The sequence below is a fragment of the Squalius cephalus genome (assembly GCF_949319135.1).
Source record: "Squalius cephalus genome assembly, chromosome: 21".
Lineage (NCBI taxonomy): Eukaryota > Metazoa > Chordata > Actinopteri > Cypriniformes > Leuciscidae > Squalius > Squalius cephalus.
This window is the reverse complement of record NC_137142.1, coordinates 26,746,830-26,771,411: the sequence shown is the minus strand read 5'-3', so window position 1 is coordinate 26,771,411 and position 24,582 is coordinate 26,746,830. Positions and strand designations below refer to the sequence as shown.

Sequence of the window (24,582 nt, the reverse complement as noted above, 5' to 3'; positions counted from 1 at the left end):
TCGAAACCGCTCATCTGTAGCAGCGGTGGTCTTTAGCTTCCTTGATAGTGCGCCCGCCTCCTACGCGGGTCATGTAGGAGCGGTTACATTTGGTGCCGTGACCCGGATTGGAGTGAGGTTTAGGGGGATGAGTGTAACAGACATTAAGAGCTGTGTGTAAACCTTACTCCCCTGGCCTCAAGAGGCATGTTATTGGCTGCAGTCTTTAGCGTCCTTGTTAACGCGCCTGCTTCACACGCTGAAGACCCCAGTTCGAATCCCGCTTGGAGCTGGTCGAGTATGGCTGGTTACACTTGCCCTTGCTCTAGTGGTGTATTTTATCTTGTTTCTGTTTCTGTTTTATTCTTGTCGCTATTTTGTTTTTTTTCCCCTCTAGTCTTGTTCTAGTTAGTAATTGCCCTTGTGATCCCAGTTTTGTTTTTTCTCTTGTGATTTTTTTTTCTACTCAAGATTTTCATCTCCATCTTCCCTGCATTTATAAGTTTCAGTCAGTTATTTCTAGTTTTCTTTTTTCTTTTGTTAGCTGTTTTGCATCAGGTTTTATTTAGCATCTTGTTACATTTATTATTTTGTCTTGTCTGTCTTTGTTATCTTGTTGTGTCTTGTCTTGTTCATTGTGAGTCTTGCGTTCGTTCCTGCCCTGCCCTGTATCCTGAGATTTCCTGGCCATTGACTCTCACTGTCTAGCAGCAAGACTGGTGCAAGACTGTCTGGTTCTCAAGTGTCAAGCCTCTGGTTCTATGAGCCTCTGTCTGTCAGCAAGACTGTAGCTACTGAGAGATCATCAAGCCTCTGGTTCCTTGTGTTCCTGCCTGGTCTTACTCACCATCATCCCACCTGGTGCCGCCTCTTCCTCCACAGTCCTCAAGCCCGCTGTCACCCAGGACTGGTCCCAGTGGTCATCCTCCTGCCTGCCATCGTGTCATCTGTCTCACTCTCCTAGCTGTGCCCGGTCTACAATCTTGTCAATAAAACACCATTACTGCTCATTCTGCATCTGGGTTCTCTCTCCTGCAGATCCGTGACAGCACATGCGTATTATGTGTTCAGTCTATAGGCGCTTAGTTTTTCTTTACAAAATGACATCGCCAACTACTGATCTGGCATGCATAATACAGAATTTTTTATCCTTTTTGTAGATCCGTGTGAACGGAGATCGTTTTGACAACAATGTCATCTATACGTGAAAAATGCGAAGGAAAACTTTTCCGTTTTTAACATTGTTGTCATGTTAATGTACCCTTAGACAGTCACAGATTTTAGGTAAGATCATTCTAAGATCATTTTGCATTGAAATATAGAGAATACATTTTGAATTTGATTTTTTTAAATGTAAATTTTAATATATTGTTGGACAACAAGTCTTATAAATGTTGGTGCATAAAAGTCTGTATAAATGTTCACCTGAGATTTTTAATCCAAATATGTATATTTAATCAATTGTGTTTAAATATGAATAAATAAAACTACATTCAGGAATAAAAATGCATGTGATCTAAACTTTACATATGGGGTTTTTGTGTACAGTCACTAACATGGAGTGATTGTGTTTAGATCCACCTATTTCAGGTTTCTGATCACATTTGTCCCTTTTGATTGTATGATGGAGTGAATAAAGGACCACATCTACCTGCTGTAGACTTTAATGTCTGACAAATTTGTTCATAATTTACATTTTGGATCCTGTATATTATTTGTTCAGTCACTTAAAACCGTGTCAGCTTGGTAACATTCCCCAGTTCTCTCCCTTAAGCCCCTTCCTCTCCTCATAATAATTCTTTCCATGTTACTCTGCTTTCCTATGCCTCCCTCCCCCACTTTTCTCTCTCAGACGCTTGTTTGTGATCATTCCTTTTTGACTGCTGATTAACATATTTTGATTTATGTTTAACTGAAGGGCGGTACAAATTCAGCCCTTGTCTCCTATGTGTTTCCATTATCAGCGTGAGATTTAGTGTGAGGACAATCACTTCCCTGTGTAAACGCATTGACAACCGCGTGGCTGTGACATTACAGACATCAGAGCAATTTTTTGGAGGGCGGTGAAACTTAACTCCTGATTTAACCTCTGAGCCTCCCACAGGCTGCCCTGCATGATTGAGTGTGGGACTGCGTATGTCCACACATTTGGGAATCAGACACAGCTGTTTCCTCTGTTTAGAGGCAAAAGGAAGTGCAAGGATAGTGTGTTTTGTGTGTGTGGGTTCACGGGGAGTGAGTGTTCTGACTTTGTGAACTTTGAGTGTTTGTACACATTCTGACACTTGTGTCCGTGTTTGACGGCTTGCCATGGAAAGTCTGGAGTTTGAAAAGAAGGAAAAACGGTATTTTATCCGTGGAAAGCATGCTGCTATCATCTGCGCCGCCGTCATTGTGACAGGTGTTGCTGTGGGGCTTGGAGTTGGTTTAAGCCAGAAGACCTCCTCATCCGAAGATGAAACCAAACCAACTCCAACACCATCACCTACAACACCCCCAGATAACCGGGGTCCCTGCAAACCATCCGACAACACAAACGGCGGATGGAACAATTTCCGTTTACCTGACTACATGGTACCGGTCCATTACGATCTGCATCTGGAGCCCGACCTCGATACCGATACCTACACCGGGAGCGTGTCCATCCATCTGACCCTGACGCAGCCCAGTCAGCACCTGTGGCTCCACATCCGAGAGACATTTGTCACCGCGGTGCCCACTTTACAGCGCAGTGGCCCGTCCGGCTTGACCTCTGTCAGGGTGAAGGAATGCTTTGAGTACACGCCGCAGGAGTACGTGGTGGTAGAGGTGGCCGAGCAGCTGAGTGTCACTGGTACAGGCGAGCACTACGTCCTCACTCTTCACTTCCAGGGCTGGCTCAATGGCTCTCTGGTTGGTTTCTACAGGACCACATATCAGGAGAATGGAGTTACCAGGTAAGCATCAAAACATCTATTGTAGAAATGTATAACTTTTTTTTTTTGTGGTGTAATAAGTCATTATGCACAGGTCAGAGGTATGAAAAGTTATAAAAGTATAAAAGTATAAAGTATCAATTATACTTGAAAGTATGTGTGCTGTCACAATTTAATGATTATAAAATGAAACATTATTGAAAGTGAAAAAGTTTACATGTATATGTTTACACTACTGATCAAAAGTAGATTTTTTTTGTGTGTTTGAAAGAAGCCTCTTATGCTCACCAAGTTTGCATTCAAAAATACTGTAAAACAGTAATATTGTGAAATATTATTGGAATTTAAAACAAATGTTTTCTATTTTAATGTAGTTTAAAATTTAATTTATTCATGTGATCGTAAAGCTGAATTTTCAGCATCATTACTCCAATCTTTAGTGTCACATTATCCTTCTTTTATCATTCTAATATGCTAATATTTTGTAACAATATAAAATGAAAATTCTGTCATAATTTACTCAATTTGTTCCAAACCTGTATGAATTTTTTTTCTTCTGCTGAACAAATTCAACAAAACAATACTTGCGTATAGTAAATAAAATACATTTATTCAAGTACTTTACAACTCGGTACAGAGTTTAATGTGATGAAATTTAATTATGGATCATTTTTTATATGGCTGTAATAGTTACTATAGTAAAAAGGCACTTTGATAAAGATGTTGAAGTTCCTCAGCTGTCAATCATGACCGTTTCAGGGCCATCAGGCAATACCAAATGGGAAACTTTTTTTATCAGCACTGTTGTCACCCTTGTCCTACTTTCTGGGATTTACTGCTTGCCTCTAACAGTGAGATCCCAATCATGCAAATTACAACATATCCAGAAATTACATAGCAACTTGTTTATCAAAATTTTTCTCACAATTACTGAACATCTCAGCTCCTCTGATTTGTAAACAGGGAACAGATAACACTAGACAGGACTGAAAGTCTGAATTTAGCCAACAGTTTGGATAAGAAGGTCTGAGACCTCTGCTTCAAAGAGAATTGAATTATAGTCGCTAAGGGAGATATCAAAAATAGTGTAAAATCCCATAGAGATTACAATGTTATTTAACAATGAAACACGTGCTTGAGTATTGCCAAGCTGTAAGTAGGGTCACAGTATTTGATTTGATTTGGAAATGGTGTGAAATTTGAACTGAACTGAACTGGACCCTCATTTCTTGGAACAAAAGCAGAAAGGTGCCAAGAATGAGATATCTACATCTGCTAAAGCTTATTTAATCATGAAGTAATATAGCTTTCAAATCTGAGAAATACTAACAGCTTACAATAGGAATGCCATTCCTAATACGTTATGAAATAGCAAGTCATGCTACATGTATCATGGGTGATCACATGATCATCTATCATATCATGTGATCAACAAACAAGTCTTTATTATCTATAATAACACTTTACAGGAATTATGTTTATCAACGTAAATTTTAATCACTTTTTATTTTGTTTATAGCATTTGCAAGGGCAAAACTCCAGAGGCCACCAAAAACTATTTTGTTTGTTGCACACATAGACAGCAAGTTTAAAGCCATAATCAAACTTGATTAGATGTTAATGAAAATGTGGTTGGACTTTCCCCACGTGGTTAATGGGGTAAATGTAAACCCATATTTGATTTTTATGAACCCCGCTCTGATCTTTTATAGGAAAATCGCTGCAACAGACCATGAACCCACAGACGCTCGTAAATCTTTTCCATGTTTTGATGAGCCCAACAAAAAGGCCACCTACACAATCTCCATCACCCATGACAGTGCATATGAAGCGCTGTCCAACATGCCTGTGGAGGTATATTCCCCTGCTGCTTGAGTCTTAAAAACATTTTGTAGAACTTGAACTTTTAAACCAAGAATTGTACCATCAGTCTGCTAGTGTGTTATGTGCAAGTGTGTGGTCTTAATGGTTTTGGTAAACGAAGATCTGATCAGATGATACAGTTGTGGTCAGAATTATTAGCACCCCTGGTAAACATGATCAAAGATGGCTGTAAAAATGAATCTGCATTGTTTATCCTTTTGATCTTTCATTAAAAAAAAAAAAAAAAAAAAAAAATTAGCAAAAATCTAACCTTTCATTGAAGTAAAAGAATTTAAATGGGGGTAAATCACATTTTGAAATAAATGCTTTTTTCCAATAAGTATTAGCACCCTTTTATTAAATACTTTTTGCAACCTCCTTTATCCTATAATGACTGATGAGTTTGGAGAACAACTGACAAGAGATCAGCATTCCTCCATACAAAATCGCTCCAGATCCTTTAGATTCCCAGATTCATGTTGGTGCTTCTCCTCTTCAGTTCACCCCACTCATTTTAGGGCTCAGTTTAGGGGACTGGGATGGTCATGGCAGAAGCTTCATTTTGTGGTCAGTGACACATTTTTGTGTTGATTTTGATGTGCGGTTTGGACCTTTGTCCTGATGGAAGATCCAACCACGGCCCATTATAAGATTTCTAGCAGAGGCCGTCAGGTTTAGATTTTTTTTATCTGTTGGTATTTGCTAGAATCCATGATACCATGTCTCTGAACAAGATGTCCAGGACCAAAACAATAGGCCACAACATTAAAGATCCAGCGGTATATTTAACCATGGGCGTGGAGTACTTTTTATCCCTGTTTGCACCAAACCCATCTAGTGTGTTTGCTGCAATAAAAACTCTTTTTTTAGTTTCATCTGACCATAGAATCCAGTCCCTTTTCGAAGTTCCAGTCATATCTGATAATTGAATATGCTGAAGTTTGTTTTTGGATGAGGAAGGATGATTTTTCTCGAAACCCTCCCAAACAACATGTGGTGATGTAGGGGTTGTTTGCTGTTTTTTTCTTTTATTTTTAGGCATTCTGACCCTAAGACTCAACTTATCTCTGCAATTCTTCATCTGTGATCCTTGTAGAGTCTTTGGCCACTCAAACTTTCCTCCTCACTGTGCATTAGCACGATATAGACACACATCCTCTTCCTGGCAGATTCGTAACATCTTCAGTTGATTGGAACTTCTTATGCCCTGATGGTGGAAATGGGAATTTTCAATGCTTTAGCTATTTTCTTACAGCCACTTTCTATTTTGTGAAGCTCAACAATCTTTTGCTGCACATCAGAACTATATTCTTTGGTTTTACTCGTGTCATGTGGTGTGAAACACACAGAAAAAAAATGAAATCATGTACTGTCAATTTGACCTTTTTTCAGGTTGTAAAATGTCATGTGGTGCAACTTCCCCAAAATGTTACAAAAAAGTGTGATGGATGATTAAGGGAATTTGGCCTTTGTGTTTCCTCATATTTATATTCCTGTCATAGCTAGACAATTTCATATTCCTAGTCACCGTCACCCTGCTGTGCTTAAAAAATGTTAATATTAATGGGAATATTAATATTAATATGGACATTAATATTAGTATTAATCCCCACCCCACACACACACACTTTCATTTATTTTACTTCAATGAAATGTTAGATTTGTGCTATTTTTTATTATTAAAGATCAAAAGGATAAACAATGCAGATTTATTTCTACAGCCCTCTTTGATCATATTTACCAGGGGTGCCAATAACTCTGACCACAACTGTATATTAGATGTTAATATTCCTTTTAAACACATTTTGGCTCTCTTTCACAGAACAAAGAGAAAGTGTCAGATGAAAAGACAAAAACCTCCTTTAAAAAATCTGTAAAGATGAGCACCTATCTGGTATGTTTTGCGGTGCACAAGTTCACCTTTGTGGAGCGAACATCGAAAAGAGGAATACCAGTAAGAAATTTTCTTATTTCCTAACAGTCGGAACACTGAAACCTCTGTGGATTTTCATTATTCATCTCTTTCTCTCCTCCTGACAGTTGAGGATTTATGCTCAGCCTTTGCAGATCTCAACCACTGCATATGCTGCAAATGTCACTAAGATCATATTCGATTACTTTGAGGAGTATTTTGACATGGAATATTCTATAGAGAAACTTGGTAAATCAGCAAATACATTTTCACAATTTTTAACTGTTTATCATATTAGTGGGATCATCATCATCATTAATTATTACTTATAATTTTATTTTATGGTGCAATGACTCATAAAACCAATTCATATAATAAATTGAATGATTAGCCTGTTTTTAATTTCTGAACTTACATTTATTTTCATATTCATTTTAAACTGCCCCAATATCACAATGAAGGGGAAAAAATTCAATTCTAAAAAAAACCCTTAAGTAATTACTGTAAGTGGACATTATTTTTTAAGATTGTCTAAACAGAAATATTTTAACAGATTTATTACTTAATAATATGTGTAAGTCATGTGATGTGACCAACACACAGAAAAAAAAAAAAAATTATGTACTGTCAATTTGACGTTTTTTTTTTTTCAGGTTGTAAAATGTCATGTGGTGCAACTCCCCCAAAATGTTACATTTATGATTTTTATGAATTAATCATTAATGATATTTGTTTGGAAAAGGTTTTTAACATTACATTTAATATATATTTTAAAATATTTCTGAAAGTATTAATAAGTGTATCTTCTTACTTGCCAGGTGTAAGGAAAATATTATTACTTTTCATTGTATTTAAGCTTTTCTTGAAAAGGGAATAATTTTTATTTTGTTTTCAAAATCATATGTAACCAAAATGAATAAATAGAGTGCATTTTAAATCCTAATATATATATATATATATATATATATATATATATATATATATATATATATATATATATATATATACACACACATATATATACATACATTTCTTATTTTTTTTCAATACTTTTTAAAATTAACATTTTATAAAAAATATCTTTGAACACTTTTTTGTCATTTACCTTTATATGATTTGAAACAGCTGTACAAACTTATCTTATCAAAAGTCACTGATTTCAGATTTATATAGTATTTTATCTTATCAACTGATTTATATCATGTATTTATCTACAGTATGCAATAATTATTGTGACAAAGGAATATAGGATGTATTCTGTTTCTGCTGCAGATAAGATAGCAATCCCAGACTTTGGAACAGGAGCGATGGAGAACTGGGGGTTGATTACTTACAGAGAAACCAACCTGCTGTTCGATGAGAAGGAGTCCTCTTCAATCAACAAACAGCGAGTGGCCAGTGTCATTGCGCATGAGCTTGTTCACCAGGTTACTAACCCTATCACATATCTGGTCTAATGGTAATCACTGAAAGATTACGAGCTAGTTAACCTAGCATCATGTATCAGATTCAGACTGCAGCTTTAATATCATTCAAAGCAAGCAGTGCTTTAAAGCACACTACAGGTGCTCTGTCCAGGACACTGCGCAGAGCGAGGACAATAGCGTATTCTTCATCAGTCACACTTCAGAACAGGCCTTGGCAGAACAACCTGTACTGAGCCTGCATCTCATTTTACTGCTTCCTGTAACTGCATTTTCCATCAAAGAGGCAGAATTTATCAGGCCGATTTTACAGTAACAAGACTGACAGAGAAAAATATGATTATCGTAAAGATTACTATCACACAGTTACATATTACACCTTCTCAGAAACATCAAACGCAGTGATGTTTTTTAGGATAATGACTGCTGTCACATTGATAAGATTATCTTTTTATGGCCAGGTCCAAGGTTGTTGGAAGCAGAATCCAAAAACTATCCGAAATTACACAGGGCTAAAAATGTCATATTAAAATAGAACTGTAGAAACCTTTTATAGGTGGTATAAAATCTAATGTAATTTAGATAATTTGTAACTTATTTCCTTGTAAAGACATTCATTTGAAGTCTTTTTGTTGAGCTTTCATTATGCTGCTGCTGACTTTGGTTGCATAGTTTGAGTATTGAATCCCTGAAATATGTCCAATTTCTTTTTAACTTTGAATAAACACTTTTTTTTTTAAAGGCACGGTTACAGAAACAATATAGGGCTGAATAAGCATGAGGTATTTAGGGTCTACCATTTAAGGAACTGTGGCCAGTTGCATAATCTTAGCCACTGTTAATACTGTGTCTTAAGAGTTACAGTATAGTTTGACCAACTAACAGTTCGACAAGAGGCAATCAGTCTTCATTTTCCAATTCAAATTAGATCAAACTTCCATTTGATGTAACTGACTAACTAAAAAGTTAGGACCAGTCTTGAAGAAAAAAAATAGATGACTAACTTTTTAGACTAGTCTAGGCAATTTATGCAACCGGCCCTTGTTTTGTCTCTAATCTGCAGTGGTTTGGAAATATTGTGACTATGGACTGGTGGGACGACTTGTGGCTGAACGAGGGCTTTGCCAGCTTTTTTGAGTATGTGGGTGTGGAACAAGCCGAGACTGACTGGGGAATGGTGAGCACATGCCTGAATCATTCAAATGTATTCCTAAATAGGCAACATCTCTCTAAAACCATCCAATCACATTGAGGCCATGTTTATGCCAAATTCATCATCTGTGTTCCCAGCGCGACATCATGCTTATCAATGATGTATTTCCTGTCATGGTCGATGATGCTCTTCTCTCTTCCCATCCTATTATTGTGGATGTGTCCAGCCCTGCTGAGATCACATCCGTGTTCGATGCCATCTCATATAACAAGGTAAATTCAGTGATGGCTAACCTAGTGATGTTGCTCTATTAACTCTTTTTGCTATGAATTGGTCGCTCTAATCTCATTCTGCTTTAGGGCGCTTCTATTTTACGTATGCTGGAGGACTTGCTTGGCCGTGACAAATTTAGGGATGGATGTCGAGTAAGGCGCCTCACTTTTTACATACGTTTTCCAATGACTCCACACTTTTATCTGAAATAAAACCTCTTTCTTTTTTTACCACAGCAATATCTGAAAAACTTCCCCTTCCAGAATGCTAAGACTGCAGACTTTTGGAAAGCCATGGAAGATGTAAATAGCTTTTATTGGTCATACCTTTTCGTTTTAATGCGTATATATATATATATTATAAGCAACCTCATGCCGTGACACATTTAGGGAAAAATATGGGTTACACTGTATTTCGATAGAATTCTACTAACTATGAGTAACTTTGCAATGACATATCTACTAACTCTCATTAATTTGTTTCAATAAATTAATGTTTTTTAATAAATGTATGTCTGCACACTATTTAGATATATGCCTATTATATATATCTTTGGTCATACTTTAGGAGAGTGGCTTACCTGTGGCAAGCATTATGGACACATGGACCAAGCAGATGGGTTATCCTGTTCTGAATCTGACCATCACAGACACTGAAGCGAAACTCACCCAGAACAGGTTCCTCCTGGACCCCAATGCTGACCCCAGCCAACCCACCACTCCCCTGGGGTGAGCCTGATGATATTCCCAAATCCCTCTACACCAAAAATGTCTGTGGAATCAAACACTGCAATTCAATAATATTACCATGATCCGCATAGGCTCAACAATTTGCAAAAGTGACATGGCATGTGCAGATTAGGAAAATGCATACACTATCAAATATTGAGTTCACCATACTGCCAAGTGACAGATGAATTTGCACCAAAATACTGTTAAACAAATGCACAGCCTTTGACGTCAACAACAAAATACATTTTAATACAGCGTTTTTGTACCTTTTAAAAGCTAATAAGGCCATGTATTTTGCCTTTCGAATTCTTGATTATATTCTTACTGTCCGCAATCAGAACAGACTTACAACTCATTTTACAGTCACACACAACCCATGAATTGAAAAGCACTGCTCTATTCTTTACGTCCTTATCTCATCTGTCCCCAATAAACTACAACATGTTTACAAATAATAATTATCATTATTCCTCACAGGAACACAGATAATGAACTGAACTCACCTCTGATTCTTCTTCTCTCATTTGGCACACTGAAAAGTTCATTAGTTCACAATGATCTCTTGTCCCACAGATACAAATGGACCATTCCTGTGAAATGGAGCACACTCAGCTCCAAAAACAACTCTTTCATATTTGACAAAACAGGTTAACAAGATAATATGCTTAGACTGTTTTTGACACAGAGAAATAAGTTATTTTAATTGAGGTATTCTGCTGTGTAATTAATTTCTGGCCTGTGTTTATATAGAGGAAGTCATTGAAGGATACTCCCCTGCAACCGATGATCTTATCAAAGTCAACAAAGACCACATGGGCTTTTATCGAGTAAATCACCACGACAGTGTGTGGAGCACTATCGCTGAGCAACTTTTCACAGATCATAAGGTATTATCATTAATATTTCTTTCTCTTTAATATACCTTTTTTTCACATTTCCGAGTTTCTCAGAAGCAGAAGTCGTGAGACTAAATGAAATATATATTTTTGTGTGTTCCAATTTGTTCAAATAGCAAAATAAAAACCCCACAATAGTGTTTTCACAACTTTCAAAAAGAGAAAAAAATAGAGAGGGATTGATAACGGCAGTCAGAAGAGAGAAAGATGTCACTTCCATAGAGCCGCTGAGTGAGAAACACCCTCACAGCAGCATTAACGTTAGCTATCCTAGTTTTTTTGTTTTGTTTTGTTTTTTGGTAATTTGATACAAAGTATAGTGTTATGAATGTATACATTAAAAAAAGTATACATATTTAAAAAAAAAAACGTTAAACCGCGCCATCACAGTCTGTGAAAAGGGTCAATTTAGCTTACGCTAAAAGAAAAAAAGTAGTCCCCTATAACGTACAAAACAATTATCCTAGCAACAAGACAAACACTGTAACGATGGTACAGTAACATAAATTATTTTATAAAGCACCTTTAAGTCGCCTGAGGTAATTTATACTTACAGACAATACTTACTACAACAATTCCGTTTGAATCTGAACGAGATTGTCCGCGGACCACGATGTGAGAGACAGGAAAATAGCGCCAGATGACAGCGTTACTGGCGTTACCACGGACGACGGAGTGATATTGCTATTGGCCAATCAGAGCAAAGATGTTCTGCAGAGAGCCGTGTCATAAAATATATAAATTCACATGATGCTTATCTTCTCTTTTCTTTTCTTTTTTTAGGTGTATAATGCAACTGATCGAAGCAGCTACATTGATGATGTATTTGCATTTGGACGGTGAGTTCGTAAAAAACATGTTCCAACAGCAGAACGCTTTCAACCTAGACTTTCTGACAGTAAAAAAAAAACTGAATTTGAGATGATTTTACATAGCACAGCTTTTTATGGATATAGTGGAGGTTAGAAAGTAAGAATGATGAAGTCATGCTTAAAAGTGTTGCCTTTTGTTTTTCATTAACAGGGCAGATATAGTCGATTATGGAAATGCCTTCAACTTAACAAGATATCTGGCCAATGAAACTGAGTATATTGTGTGGGATCGAGTATCTACTTCTATCTCCTACGTCAGAGACATGCTGGCCGATGACAAAGAGCTGTACTCCAAATTCCAGGTTGGATTCTAAAGTCTTCACTACCTTCCAGAGCATGGCAAGAGTGTAAAAAACATGTAAAATGTTAAAATCTGGTCTTATTCCAAGAGGGAGATTTATAGCTGATATTCTTTATATAAATGTTTGCAAGAAGTTACTATTTTAAATCTTCAGTTTTTCATATGCTCTGTTTGAAATCGTGTTTAGCAACTCTTCCGTGACCATGTGCAGAAGATATCCAGAGAGCTTGGGTGGAATGATGAGGGGACCCAAACAGAGCGGTGAGACATTTTTTTGGCAGAACTAACTAGAAAACCTCTCCTATAGCACAGGCCAAGCCAAGGACACATTCTTGGATTTATCAGTCTTGTAAACCTTAGAGTTAAATGCTGCATATATGCATGCATACTATTCAGCACATGTGTTCACACACACACACACACACACTTGCACTGAACAGTATGCATTTGTGTGTATGTGCTGAATAGTATGCATGTGTGTGTACATACACACATATACAGTGGAAATTCTTTTATTTTGCACACTTTTCTAATTTAATAAATTTTTCATAACAATTTGATCAAAAAGTTTTAAAAATGTAATGGCTTAGACTTAGTGTTTGTTTCATCCTCCTTTTGCTTTAATGACAGCAGTATTGCTCCACATGTTGTGTTCTAAAGAACATCTGATGATCTATACAAAAAGTTAAAATTTTCTTTTTTGATTACTGAAATTCTGAATCTTAAAGTCACCATGAATTCAAAATGGACATTTCTTATTTTCTTCATGTAATATTGCAGTATTCATTATAAAAGATTTATTACAGCTGCAGATCATAATTTTTTTTAAATTCATGTGCCCTCGTTATCATTAATCAAAATAACTTCCCCTCCCTCTTGCAGCGACATCTTCTGATGATGTGTTTACTGGCATGAGGGCGGAACAACCTGTCACTCAAATGAGATAACAGCAATAGCAAACGATAACGAATCAATTCCTGATTGACAAAATTAAGTCCCGTCCTACATTTTGTCTTGTTCAAGAAGCCGTTTCACTAAGAAATGTCACAATAGGGAAGAAAACTTCCCAACTTCAACTTCAGTTTCATGCTGACTTTAATTTTTTTTTCTTCATTTAACTTTTTTGTTTTGATATTATTATAATCTTAAAACGGTTAATTTTCAGGTTTAAATATTCAAAAAAAAAAATTATATAAAAATTATAAAAAAATATTTAAAAATGTAAAAATCTCAACAAACCTTGTGTACATTTACATGACAACGATGTACTAAAAAAACATTTTTTTTTCTTCTTTTGCATTTGTGAAAAACTTTGCAGACGACAACGTTCTTAAAATGGTCCCTGTTCCCACAAATCCGCTACTAAGACACTGTATTTGTTATGTGGAAGCAGGAGAGAACCCAAACGCAGACAGTGTGCAGACATTAACACGGTTTTATTAAGACAAAAATGGGACAACAAAACCCACGATGGGGTAAAACAAGGCTGATGGGCAAAAACAAAGACAAACTACACTAGACTGAGACTAGACAGCTGACTAGACAAATAACTAACAGCAACAAGATCAGGACTTTACAAGGCAGAGTTCTTCACAAATACTCACAGGAAGGTTTTCACTCAGGTAAAGTATCACGGAATACTCACACAATGAATAACAATGAACCAGCACAGGACAGCAAACACAAGGGGATTAAATAGGGAGAAACTAATGAGGGAAACAGGTGACAAGGGTAAAGCAATGATGACTAAACGAGGATAAGGGGGCGGGGCAAGAGAACGAGACAACACAAGCACATGGCCCAAACAAATGGCCATGTGCTTGCACATAAAACATGGGCCTGTCATGATCCTGCCTCAAGACCAGGGAAAATCAGACAGGAAGGCAGAATCATGACAGTATTATGCATGCCAGGCCAGTAGTTGGCAATGTCACTTTGTTGTTTTGGTTGTCAAGTACTTGCGCATACTTATTTAGACTGAACACAAAATACACACAAATGTGTGTTTTTGTAGTTTACACAGAAACGATAATGGTATCGTTTTAAAAAACTTGCATTTTGAACCCCATTTTCAAAGGTTTGCATTTTCGGGCCCCTCAAAACACTGTTGTCTTGTAAATGAACGGCCAAAACACATAAAAACTGTTCCATTTTTAGTTGAAAATGGTGTCGTGTAAACGCCCTCTGAATTTCTTTTTTCCATTCCCAGACTGCTGAGGGAGACAGTTTTAGGCCTTGCATGTCAGATGAATGACCAGGAAGCTCTCGACCAAGCCTCTGACATTTTCAATAAATGGATTGATGGAACAACTAGGTAATCACATTCATACATAAATACCTTACAGGATGTATAGTGGTCTACTCAGAGTCAGTGTATCAAAGAGGCTTTTTCTCTGATTGGGGAGCAGCAGTGTGGCTGTCAACTTACGGTTGTTGGTGTACCGATACGGAATGAAGAACTCAAAATCAGAACGGAGCTGGGAAATCATGTTCCAGAAGTATCTCTCTGCCTCTCTCGCCCAGGAGAAGGACAAGCTGCTCTACGGCCTGGCTTCTGTAGAAAATGTCACTCTCCTTCATAGGTAATGTCCCTCTTCCCAGTGCAGAATTAAAGTCGACATGAAATGATTTTACTGTGATTGATTCTTACAAATACATGCTTTATTTTAAAAAAATTGTTTTGGGTAACAATTTATTTTAAGGTGACGTAGTAGTTACACTTTACTACATGTATTTACTACAGTAATAACAGTAAATTATACATAATTACAAGTAACTAACCCTAAACCAAATCCTAATCTTAACCGTAACTCATCCTGTGAAAATGAAAGACTTCTCTCTGGTGACGAATGATGAACTTTTCCAATCACTTAGTCCACGTAAACACTGCACAATCAACTGCAACTCACATTTATTTTTGAGTGCGATGCCCACATCTCAGAATCCAATCAATAACGACGCATAGAACCAAGTCCCTGTCCTGTATTTTTTACTTTTTTGATAATCCATTGTTCTCTGAAAAAATACTGATACTGCTTCAGATTCTTTCATCTACAGTTGACTAACTCATAGCCTAATTGCACACAAAAAAAACTCTGTTTACACCTGGTAAACAAAAAGTCCGTTTTGGTCATCGGATCACAAGTGCACGATGCTAAATACAGGTGTAAACGGGGTCTGTAACATTTTGAGCTTGTCCACTTTTGACAACTTTCAGAGGTAGTCGAAAACGCATTCGACCAGATTGCTTTCGTTGTGTAGACGCTCATGTGGTCGAATGTGCTTAAACAACCACAAAAGATATTACTCTCCGCCTACTGGCAAAACGCGAAAACAACATGGGAAGCGCGCTAGTCAGAAGGCTTTTAAATTTTGTCGGCTGAAGACCCAAGTTTGGTTTGATGAAAAAACATACCAAGCACAATGTTCTCTCACCATTCCTGATTTCTAACATGCACTCACAGCGTTCGGCGTGGTCTTGTGGCTATCAGATCGAATGATCTGAAAAAGCCCATACATTTACCCACCCATACACCCTCCACTTGGAAAAAATCTGAACAGAAGTGGTTGAAATTGGACAAAAGAGACGGGAATAAACGGGAATGTGTCTCCCTCGTTTCTTTTGATCCGATCTTAATATCAGGTGTAAACAGGACCTTTGTAATAGTAAACTAGCACTCAATGAATCATTTGTTCAAATGTCTTTCTTTTGTAACAGGTTACTTGAAGCTGCTAAAGATGAAACCATTGTGAGAAGTCAAGATCTTTTTAGTCTAGTGCAATACGTGTCACGCAACACATATGGCAAAACTATGGCCTGGGAATGGATGACGCTCAACTGGGATTACCTAGTGAACAGGTTAGTTCATCTAACAGTTGAAAGTAACAGGGAAAATCAGTATTCTTCTTATTGAAAATAACAATGTTCTATCTATGTGATCCCATGTCTGTTTTAGATATACTATCAATGACAGGAACTTGGGCCGTCTGCCCTCCAGAATTACTAGTACATACAACACCGAGCTGCTGCTATGGAAGGTGAGACAAAGGCTGTGTTTGGAATGGAATACTATCTTACGATTTTAATGCACTTTTGTGCAAAATGCCTCAGTGTTTGATTGTCACAAATTGGTTTCCTTTTAGATGGAGCACTTTTTTGCCCTGAACCCAAATGCAGGAGCAGGTGAGATGCCCAGGAAGCAGGCATTAGAGACTGTGAAGAACAATATTGAATGGATGCGACGGAATCAGGAGGAGATCCGGGTCTGGCTGGAGAACAATGTGTCCTAATGCTGGAAGGGTCCAGCGTCAGAACAGTTTTTCCCACCCCCCACTAAATTTGTCAGTGAATTGCTCAGGGCAGCTTGAAAATGAATCTTTAGCTAAGAGCCATAATTGAAAACACTCTTCTGACAAAATAGCCTTGGATTCTGTTGTCATGACAGTTTTAAAAAAGTATTTTCTAAGGCATTACAAATCCTTAGGCACTGTTCTTTATTTAATGATTGCAGTACACATCAAATTCATTATCTGTAAAATGTGTAAATGTGAAATAAATGTCATAAAGGATGCTTAAATCTGACACATTTTATAAAGAAAATAGAAAAATTATAGAAATCTTTCAAACAAATCATTGTGTAATTGTTTTTATTCAAATGAGAACATTTTGAGTACATGCAGTATCAAGAACAGCAATTTCACAAGATTTGCAGCAGACATAATGTAACAGGCATCGAGATTGGATACTGAATAGCAAGGTTAAAAGAAGGCAATGCCAGTTGCAGGAACCATATTCATGGTATGAGAACACGTTACATTCGTCTGAGACTGCAAAGTAATCGTGCTCTAGTGGTGTTAAAACAGTGGAGCAGACAGAAAGCGTCCAGCGCTGATGTTTTATGAATGTTTAAATATCAGATTTTCTCTTCATTTAAGGGTTGAGTGGCACAGAAGACACTGACATTGGAAGCTGGTTGGTAATATTCATTCGCTGTCGTGTCTGACATCGTAACATTCCAGTGATGGCTCTCCTGAACCTGCAGTCAACAAATGCAACTTATTAGTAAGGAAAGAAAAGGAAAGTGACAACAAAGATGGGACAAGGAGGCCTTACTTTTTGTTGGTGATGACATAGATGCAAGGATTGTAAAAGGTGGAGGACTTGGCGAAGAGTGGGGCAATTATGGCCATCGCAGCTGGAATCTTTTTGGGGTCACCAAATGATGCCCATAAACACACAATCGAATATGGAGACCAGGCAGCCAGGAACATCACTATCATTATAACGGACATCTATAAAAAATAATTAAGCATTCAAGTTAACGAAAACCAGAGGGCAGGCAAAACCAGTCAAGCAGTATTTATATAAACTATTAGCCTATTGTATTTATTTATATTTTAATTAGGGGGCCGTTTACACAACACCATTTTCAACAAAAAATGAAAAAAAAAAAAAAATTGTGTTTTGGGGGCCTGAAAACGCAAACTTTCGAAAACGGGTTTCAAAGTGCAAGTTTTTGAAACTCATACCTTTATCGTCTCTGTAAACGACAAAAACATGAATTTGTGCAAACGGTGACGTCATGCGCATTCTGTTCTCTAGGCGCGTAGTTTTTCTTTACAAAGTGACATTGCCAACTACTGGTCTGGCAGCATAATACAGCGTTTTTAGTCATTTTTGCGGATCGTGTAAATGGGGATCGTTTTGCCAAAGGTTTTTTCTTTGTTTTTGTTTTTTTACATATTTAGGGAATGTTACACGACAATGATGCATGCCAGGCCAGTAGTTGGCGATGTCACTGCATGCACATGACGTCACCGTTTTCACAAATTCGCATTTTTGTAGTTTACACAGAGACGATAAAGGTATCGTTTTCAAAAACTTGCCTTTTATTACTAATTTTCAAAAGTTTGCCGTTTTTAGGCTCCCAAAATGCAGTTTTGTAAATGAACAGCCAAAACGCATAAAAAGTTTTTCATTTTTAGTTGAAAATAATCTTGTGTAAACATCCCCTCAGTTTTCATTTTAATTTCAGTTTGTTTAGTAATTTTGTTTTTATAAAATATTTCTATTTAGCTTTAACTTATAATTATTTCAGTTTTAGTCATTTTAGTACTTAAACCTTTTTTATTTTAAGTTGCAAGACGAAATTTCTCATTTTCATTTAATTAATTAAATTTTTAAGGTTTATTTCAATTACTTAAACTGATTTTTGATAGTTAATGGTTGCATTTACCCTCATGTGAATGGGATTTTTTTGGCAAAAATAAATAAAATACTTTTGCTTGCCTTGGTCACGTCCATCTGGTCAGACCAATCCATGTCGATGCTGTCTAGGCAGTTACTAACTTTGAACCTCTTCACAGTAACCGAGACATTGTAGTAGCAGTAGAACATGACCGACAGTGGAATGATGAAGTTGACAATGATCACAGTCATTGTGTAGGACACAAAAGATCTAAAAGCAAACAGGATTAGTCCCACTTGTAATCCCCTCTCCACTTTTAAGATTCACAGTCTAAAGGAAAAAAGCTTTACAGAGTGGTAAAACTGATAAAAGATTAGTAAAGGAATAAAATGGGTATCTATGGCCTGGCCTGTAATATCAATCTTCACTCACGCGTCATTGTTTCTCCAGTTGATGGTGCAGGTGGCTCCTGTGGGGTCAGGGGCATATCCTGCCCAACCAACGATGGGCATGGCTGACCAAAACACAGCATTCAGCCAAGCAGCCACAATTAGAAGTGTGTATGATAATGTTGACAGCTTCTGTCCTGTAACAAACACACATTAATAGATATCCTACAGCATTTGGCACAAAGTGACATTGACCCTCCACTAAGTCAATGACAGTCCTTAGTGGTTCATATTTCATTCGGGCAGTTGTTTGGACAGATTCATACCTACATCAGATCGACATATGGTTAGGTATCGGTCAATGGCAACCACAGTGAGCAGCCCAATACTGGCCATTCCGAAGAATATATTCAGGGCAGCGTAGATCTGTAACAGAGGCAACAAGTTCTATTATTGTTATGCAAGAAAGTATGTTCTAGTGGAATTAATTAAGCAAAAAATAATGAGATTTTATGTTTTAATGAAAATGTGTGTCTCAAATATTTTTAATATCTAGCACTTGTTGGCATTATCTTTTAATGTTATGTCTTCGGAAGAAAAAAGTAGTGAAACAATTTTGTTAAAATATTATAAATATAATGCAAGGTTAGTTCAGGTTGCAAAACTAAGAACATGCGTGCTTTATAGGATACTCTTACTCATCATCATTGTCCCCTAACAATGCTACTTAGCTATGACTATATTTACAATTTTGCTTAATTATACAATCAAAATGACTGTGTTTGTTGAAAAAGTAGGAGGTGCTCACCTGGCAGCCCATGTAGCCAAATTTCCAGCTCCCATGCAAGTCTGAAGCTGCTGACATGGGGTAACCAATACCGGCTACGCCAATGTCAGTGAAAGCCAGATTAATGATGATAGCATTTGTGGCAGTACGCAACTCTCTAAACTTCACAAACATCAGCAGCACCACAATGTTACTAGTCAGACTGACCACTCCTGATAGAGATAGAAAAAGACACAGACAGGGAGAGCAGGAGGTTAAAAGGATAGTTTACCCAAAAATTTAAATGTTGTCATCGTTTACTCATCATTGTGTTGTTCCAAACCTGTATGAGTTTCTTTCTTCTGTTGAACACAAAACATTATATTTTGAAGAATGTTGGTAATCAACAGTTAACGGTAACCATTGACTTCCATAGTATTTTTTTGTACTATGGGAGTCAATGGCTACCGATTACCACTATTCTATAAAATATCTTCTTACAGGTTTGGAACAGACTCATACAGGTTAGTATGGAAGCCCGTTTCCGCCACGTTGAGTAAAAAAAAAAGATTCTTTAAGTCATAATAATGAGAAACTTTCTCATAATAATGACTTAACATCTCATAATAATGAGAAACTTTCTCATAATAATGAGAAACTTTCTCGTAATAATGACTTAACATCTCATAATAATGAGAAACTTTCTCGTAATTATGACTTAAACATCTCGTAATAATGAGAAACTTTCTCATAATAATGACTTAACATCTCGTAATAATGAGAAACTTTCTCATAATAATGAGAAACTTTCTCGTAATAATGACTTAACATCTCGTAATAATGAGAAACTTTCTCGTAATAATGAGAAACTTTCTCGTAATAATGACTTAACATCTCGTAATAATGAGAAACTTTCTCATAATAATGACTTAACATCTCGTAATAATGAGAAACTTTCTCGAAATAATGACTTAACATCTCGTAATAATGAGAAACTTTCTCATAATAATGACTTAACATCTCGTAATAATGAGAAACTTTCTCGAAATAATGACTTAACATCTCGTAATAATGAGAAACTTTCTCGTAATAATGACTTAACATCTCGTAATAATGAGAAACTTTCTCGTAATAATGACTTAACATCTCATAATAATGAGAAACTTTCTCGTAATAATGACTTATTTTCTCGCACTTCTACGCATGCGCAAAGCAGCGGAGCAGAAGGGCGTGCCACACTAGCGACATCCGCTGGTCAAAGCCGTGTAAATGCATCACAGCAAACTTGGCACGCTCTGCAAAACAGTTGTTTTCATTAAAGTCAGTTTGATCTACTAAGTGCAATCTGTAGTATCATTAAATAACATCATCAGTAGGCCTATCTTCCATACTTTTCCATGCGCACGATAAGGTGTAAAAGTGGAATGCAGAAGCAGGACGGTTACCATGGTAACGAAGGACGCCTGCTTGTGCACACCGATGGAAATTGTAAACATGAATTTACAAAACTATCAGATTAAAGTTGGAATATTACATTTATTCGTCAAGTTTAAGTGTAACACATATGTGTGTTAATATAACACGTATTTTGCAGATGCTTCTAGGATATTTGATGTGCAGGTTCATCTGGAAGATATCAATACAGAAATCACCTTTAAGATGTTTATGACTTTGGGGACATTTAAACATAAGTGGGCAGTGGAATGGGGGAAAACGCAAGGTCGAGACGTGTTTTTAAAAGCTGAACTTCTTTTCAATTTAGAACGCCGTGTCATGCGCAAGACGCTGCAGAAGAGCGAGCGCAACGTCCGTCTAGTGCGCGTTTGCCTAGAAAAGCAATGAAAAAGCGCGTTCTGTATGAACGGACCCTTACACAGATTTCCAGATGAAGTGTTCTTAAACAGATTTGGAAAGGTGTGCTGTCATCCCTCCGTCTATTTGAAATCCATGGATCACCCTTGTATTGCTGCTTGTTCATACACAAAAATACAAATGAATATTACAAATGAATAAAAGACTATCTAGTATGGAAGCCTGTCTCATATACTGATCATTTATCTTTAATGTTATTCACTGCAGAGCGTGCCAAGTTTGCTGTGATGCATTTACACGGCTTTGACCAGCGGATGTCGCTAGTGTGGCACGCCCTTCTGCTCCGCTGCTTTGCGCATGCGTAGAAGTGCGAGAAAATAAGTCATTATTATGAGAAAGTTTCTCATTATTACGAGAAAGTTTCTCATTATTACGAGATGTTAAGTCATTATTATGAGAAAGTTTCTCATTATTACGAGATAAGTCATTATTACGAGAAAGTTTCTCATTATTACGAGATGTTAAGTCATAATTATGAGAAAGTTTCTCATTATTACGAGATGTTAAGTCATTATTACGAGAAAGTTTCTCATTATTACGAGAAAGTTTCTCATTATTACGAGATGTTAAGTCATTATTACGAGAAAGTTTCTCATTATTATGAGAAAGTTTCTCATTATTACGAGATGTTAAGTCATTATTACGAGAAAGTTTCTCATTATTACGAGATGTTAAGTCATTATTACGAGAAAGTTTCTCATTATTATGAGAAAGTTTCTCATTATTATGAGATGTTAAGTCATTATTACGAGAAAGTTTCTCATTATTACGAGAAAGTTTCTCATTATTACGAGATGTTAAGTCATAATTATGAGAAAGTTTCTCATTATTATGACTTAAAGAATCTTTATTTTTTTACTCAATGTGGCGGAAACGGGCTTCCATAGTGTTTGAAACAACTTGAAGGTGAGTAAATGATGACAAAATTGTTCATTTTTGGATGAACAATCCCTTTAGAACATCTGTGGACACAAAGACATTGTCTCGCACACATATTTCATGTCCATTCTAAACATTTCCCGTTTTCAGTTCCCCATTTTATACACACCCCTGCTGGTTACCTCACACGCCTGGCTGAATCTGTAAATGTCAGTTTCAAGGAATGCTTAAAAACATTGTTCTGAATTTAAGTCTACCCATCAGCTAACGAAAATATATTCTAAGCTAAGGTTCCCATTAAATTATGAAAACGTTATTTTCTTAATGATTAAAATGTAAATTTTTAAAAATGTTTTTAAAATGTTTTTTTTTTTTCTTCTTGGTTTTACGAGAGTTAAGGGAACATTTCTATTAAATTTGGAAATTATTTTTGGCAACGTTATACTTTTGATTGTTCTCTGAACGTTTAAAAAAAACGCAGTGACATTTAAAAAAAAAATTCTGAAAAACATCCCATGACCGATGTGTAAATAACTTGACTGAGAACATTATTATAAAGACCAGATATCTTTGAACGAATGTTCTTCGTTAGGCTAGCCCACTAGAAGAATGTTTTTTCATAACTGTCCATCTAAAACGTAGGCTAAAATACATTCCGTATAGGCCTATACGTTACGTAAAGTAGCCTAACGTTTTTGTGTTCTGTGTGCAATGTTCATATTTTGAGAACACTGAAGACCAGAGAACTTTAAACAAAATATCTATTAACGTTAACGTTTGTTCATTATTTTGAGAGAACCGTCGAACTAAAATGTTAAAAAAAGAAAAAATTTCCATGATTGGTGTAGCCTAGGCCTAATTAACATTTTTATGCTAACATTTTGAGAACATTATTAAAAACCAGATAACTTTGAACAAATGTTCTATTCAATTATTTGTTCATATTTTTAAGAGAACCTTGTCAGTTAGACAAAGTTCTGAGTATGTTTCCTGTTTAGGCCCCAAAGGCAATTCTTGGCATTTAGCTTAGGCTACTAAACTCTTTTTTAATGAGAAAATATGCCAATTCAAAAAATTAGGCTATTAAATTATGAACTTGATAATTATTAAATTAGTTATTTTAAAAGTTTCAGTTAATTAATAGCTAATTGCTAACATCAAAAACAAAAGATATACACACAACTACTGCTATTTACCTGCTGTGATGAGGTATGCAGCGACAATATTGTGTTCTGTTTGTGAGAAAGCGCTCTTTTCACCATAAACGTTCTCAGCAGAAGCGTTCAGAAATCCAGATGCCATCTCTTTGTCACACATAATCATATAGGTTATATATACACCACTCAGGTTTCAGATCTGTCTAACATTCACATCTGTTTAAACAAAACCATGCAGTCCAGACTCCTCCGTCCTACCTAGAGAGAAATCATAAAACTGTGTTTGCTTATGGGATGTAGAAGGTTATGGGGTGATTGAGGGAATGAAGGGCTGGAAAAGCATTGGCCTGGATTATGTTCTAATTATGTTTTCTGCTTGGTTTGTGAGGACTGAAGAAACCGTTGTTTCAGTACTAATCCGCACATGAAAGCTTTTCATTCTATGCAATAGAAAAGCTTTATTGGAATGTGGAGTACAAGTCATTAGCATAATTCACCATTAAAACAACAAAAGTGCAGCAATAAATTGATAAGCACAATTCAGTAGTTCAAACAAGGACAATGTAGATAAGTGCAAATAAGTAAAAAGCATCTTCAGTGGCAGCATTATTGTTATTTCAAGAATGTTATTGCATCACTTTCGGATTAAACAGTTTGTTTAAGATGAAGTGGACCTTGAGTGGCCTATCACAAGTTTGCAAAGCATCATTGTTATAACAGATTTATATATAGTGTGTCTGTGTGTGTGTTTGTTTTTTTCCCACAGCAATGCCGTAACCTTATGGGTTCCCTAAAGAGTCTTTTAATGAAAAGGTCTTGAAAGAACCATTTTTCTTAGTGTGCAGGACATTTTAAATTGGCTATCTAAACAACCCTGTTTTTTGTCTAATGGAAAGCTTCTGTGGGTGTTAAAGGTTATTCATGGAGCCATTGAAGCCATTAAAGAACCTTTATTTTTAAGAAAAGTATTTCTTGGCAAACATTCCACATTATAAGACCTGTAAGTCACACC

General features: G+C 36.5%; 2 protein-coding genes across 3 annotated transcripts; one reads left to right on the top strand and one right to left on the bottom strand.

Annotated features, from left to right (window-relative positions):
* Window positions 1-1,935: 1,935 nt before the first annotated feature.
* On the top strand, window positions 1,936-16,942 carry enpep (glutamyl aminopeptidase). The gene is made up of 20 exons (XM_079856321.1): window positions 1,936-2,915; window positions 4,607-4,748; window positions 6,580-6,711; window positions 6,798-6,918; window positions 7,942-8,096; window positions 9,157-9,270; window positions 9,384-9,518; window positions 9,606-9,671; window positions 9,756-9,821; window positions 10,087-10,247; window positions 10,824-10,897; window positions 11,001-11,137; window positions 11,930-11,985; window positions 12,170-12,320; window positions 12,507-12,580; window positions 14,529-14,633; window positions 14,728-14,901; window positions 16,038-16,178; window positions 16,276-16,357; window positions 16,463-16,942. The coding sequence occupies exons 1-20, from the start codon at window positions 2,290-2,292 to the stop codon at window positions 16,607-16,609; spliced, it is 2,859 nt and encodes a 952-aa protein (XP_079712447.1). The 5' UTR covers window positions 1,936-2,289; the 3' UTR covers window positions 16,610-16,942.
* Window positions 16,896-23,881, bottom strand: rrh (retinal pigment epithelium-derived rhodopsin homolog). 2 transcript variants are annotated; one of them, XM_079856327.1, is made up of 7 exons: window positions 23,610-23,881; window positions 19,705-19,895; window positions 19,223-19,322; window positions 18,940-19,093; window positions 18,609-18,777; window positions 17,433-17,611; window positions 16,896-17,355 (listed from the first exon to the last, which is right to left on the bottom strand). In XM_079856327.1, exons 1-7 carry the CDS (start codon window positions 23,734-23,736, stop codon window positions 17,250-17,252), a joined length of 1,026 nt encoding a protein of 341 aa, XP_079712453.1. In that variant the 5' UTR covers window positions 23,737-23,881; the 3' UTR covers window positions 16,896-17,249. The 2 variants fall into 2 exon arrangements, with proteins under 2 accessions (XP_079712453.1, XP_079712454.1); XM_079856328.1 differs by lacking the exon at window positions 23,610-23,881 and adding an exon at window positions 22,583-22,596.
* Window positions 23,882-24,582: the final 701 nt, after the last annotated feature.

Coding starts and splice junctions, on each gene's coding strand:
- enpep (XM_079856321.1), top strand. CDS start 2,290: ATGGAAAGTCTGGAGTTTGAAAAGAAGGAAAAACGGTATTTTATCCGT. Junction 4,749..6,579: donor TGTCCAACATGCCTGTGGAG/GTATATTCCCCT, acceptor TCTCTTTCACAG/AACAAAGAGAAAGTGTCAGA. Junction 12,321..12,506: donor AGCTGTACTCCAAATTCCAG/GTTGGATTCTAA, acceptor AATCGTGTTTAG/CAACTCTTCCGTGACCATGT.
- rrh (XM_079856327.1), bottom strand. CDS start 23,736: ATGATTATGTGTGACAAAGAGATGGCATCTGGATTTCTGAACGCTTCT. Junction 18,778..18,939: donor AACTGGAGAAACAATGACGC/GTGAGTGAAGAT, acceptor GTTTGCTTTTAG/ATCTTTTGTGTCCTACACAA. Junction 17,612..18,608: donor ACCAGATGGACGTGACCAAG/GCAAGCAAAAGT, acceptor TATTTTTTATAG/ATGTCCGTTATAATGATAGT.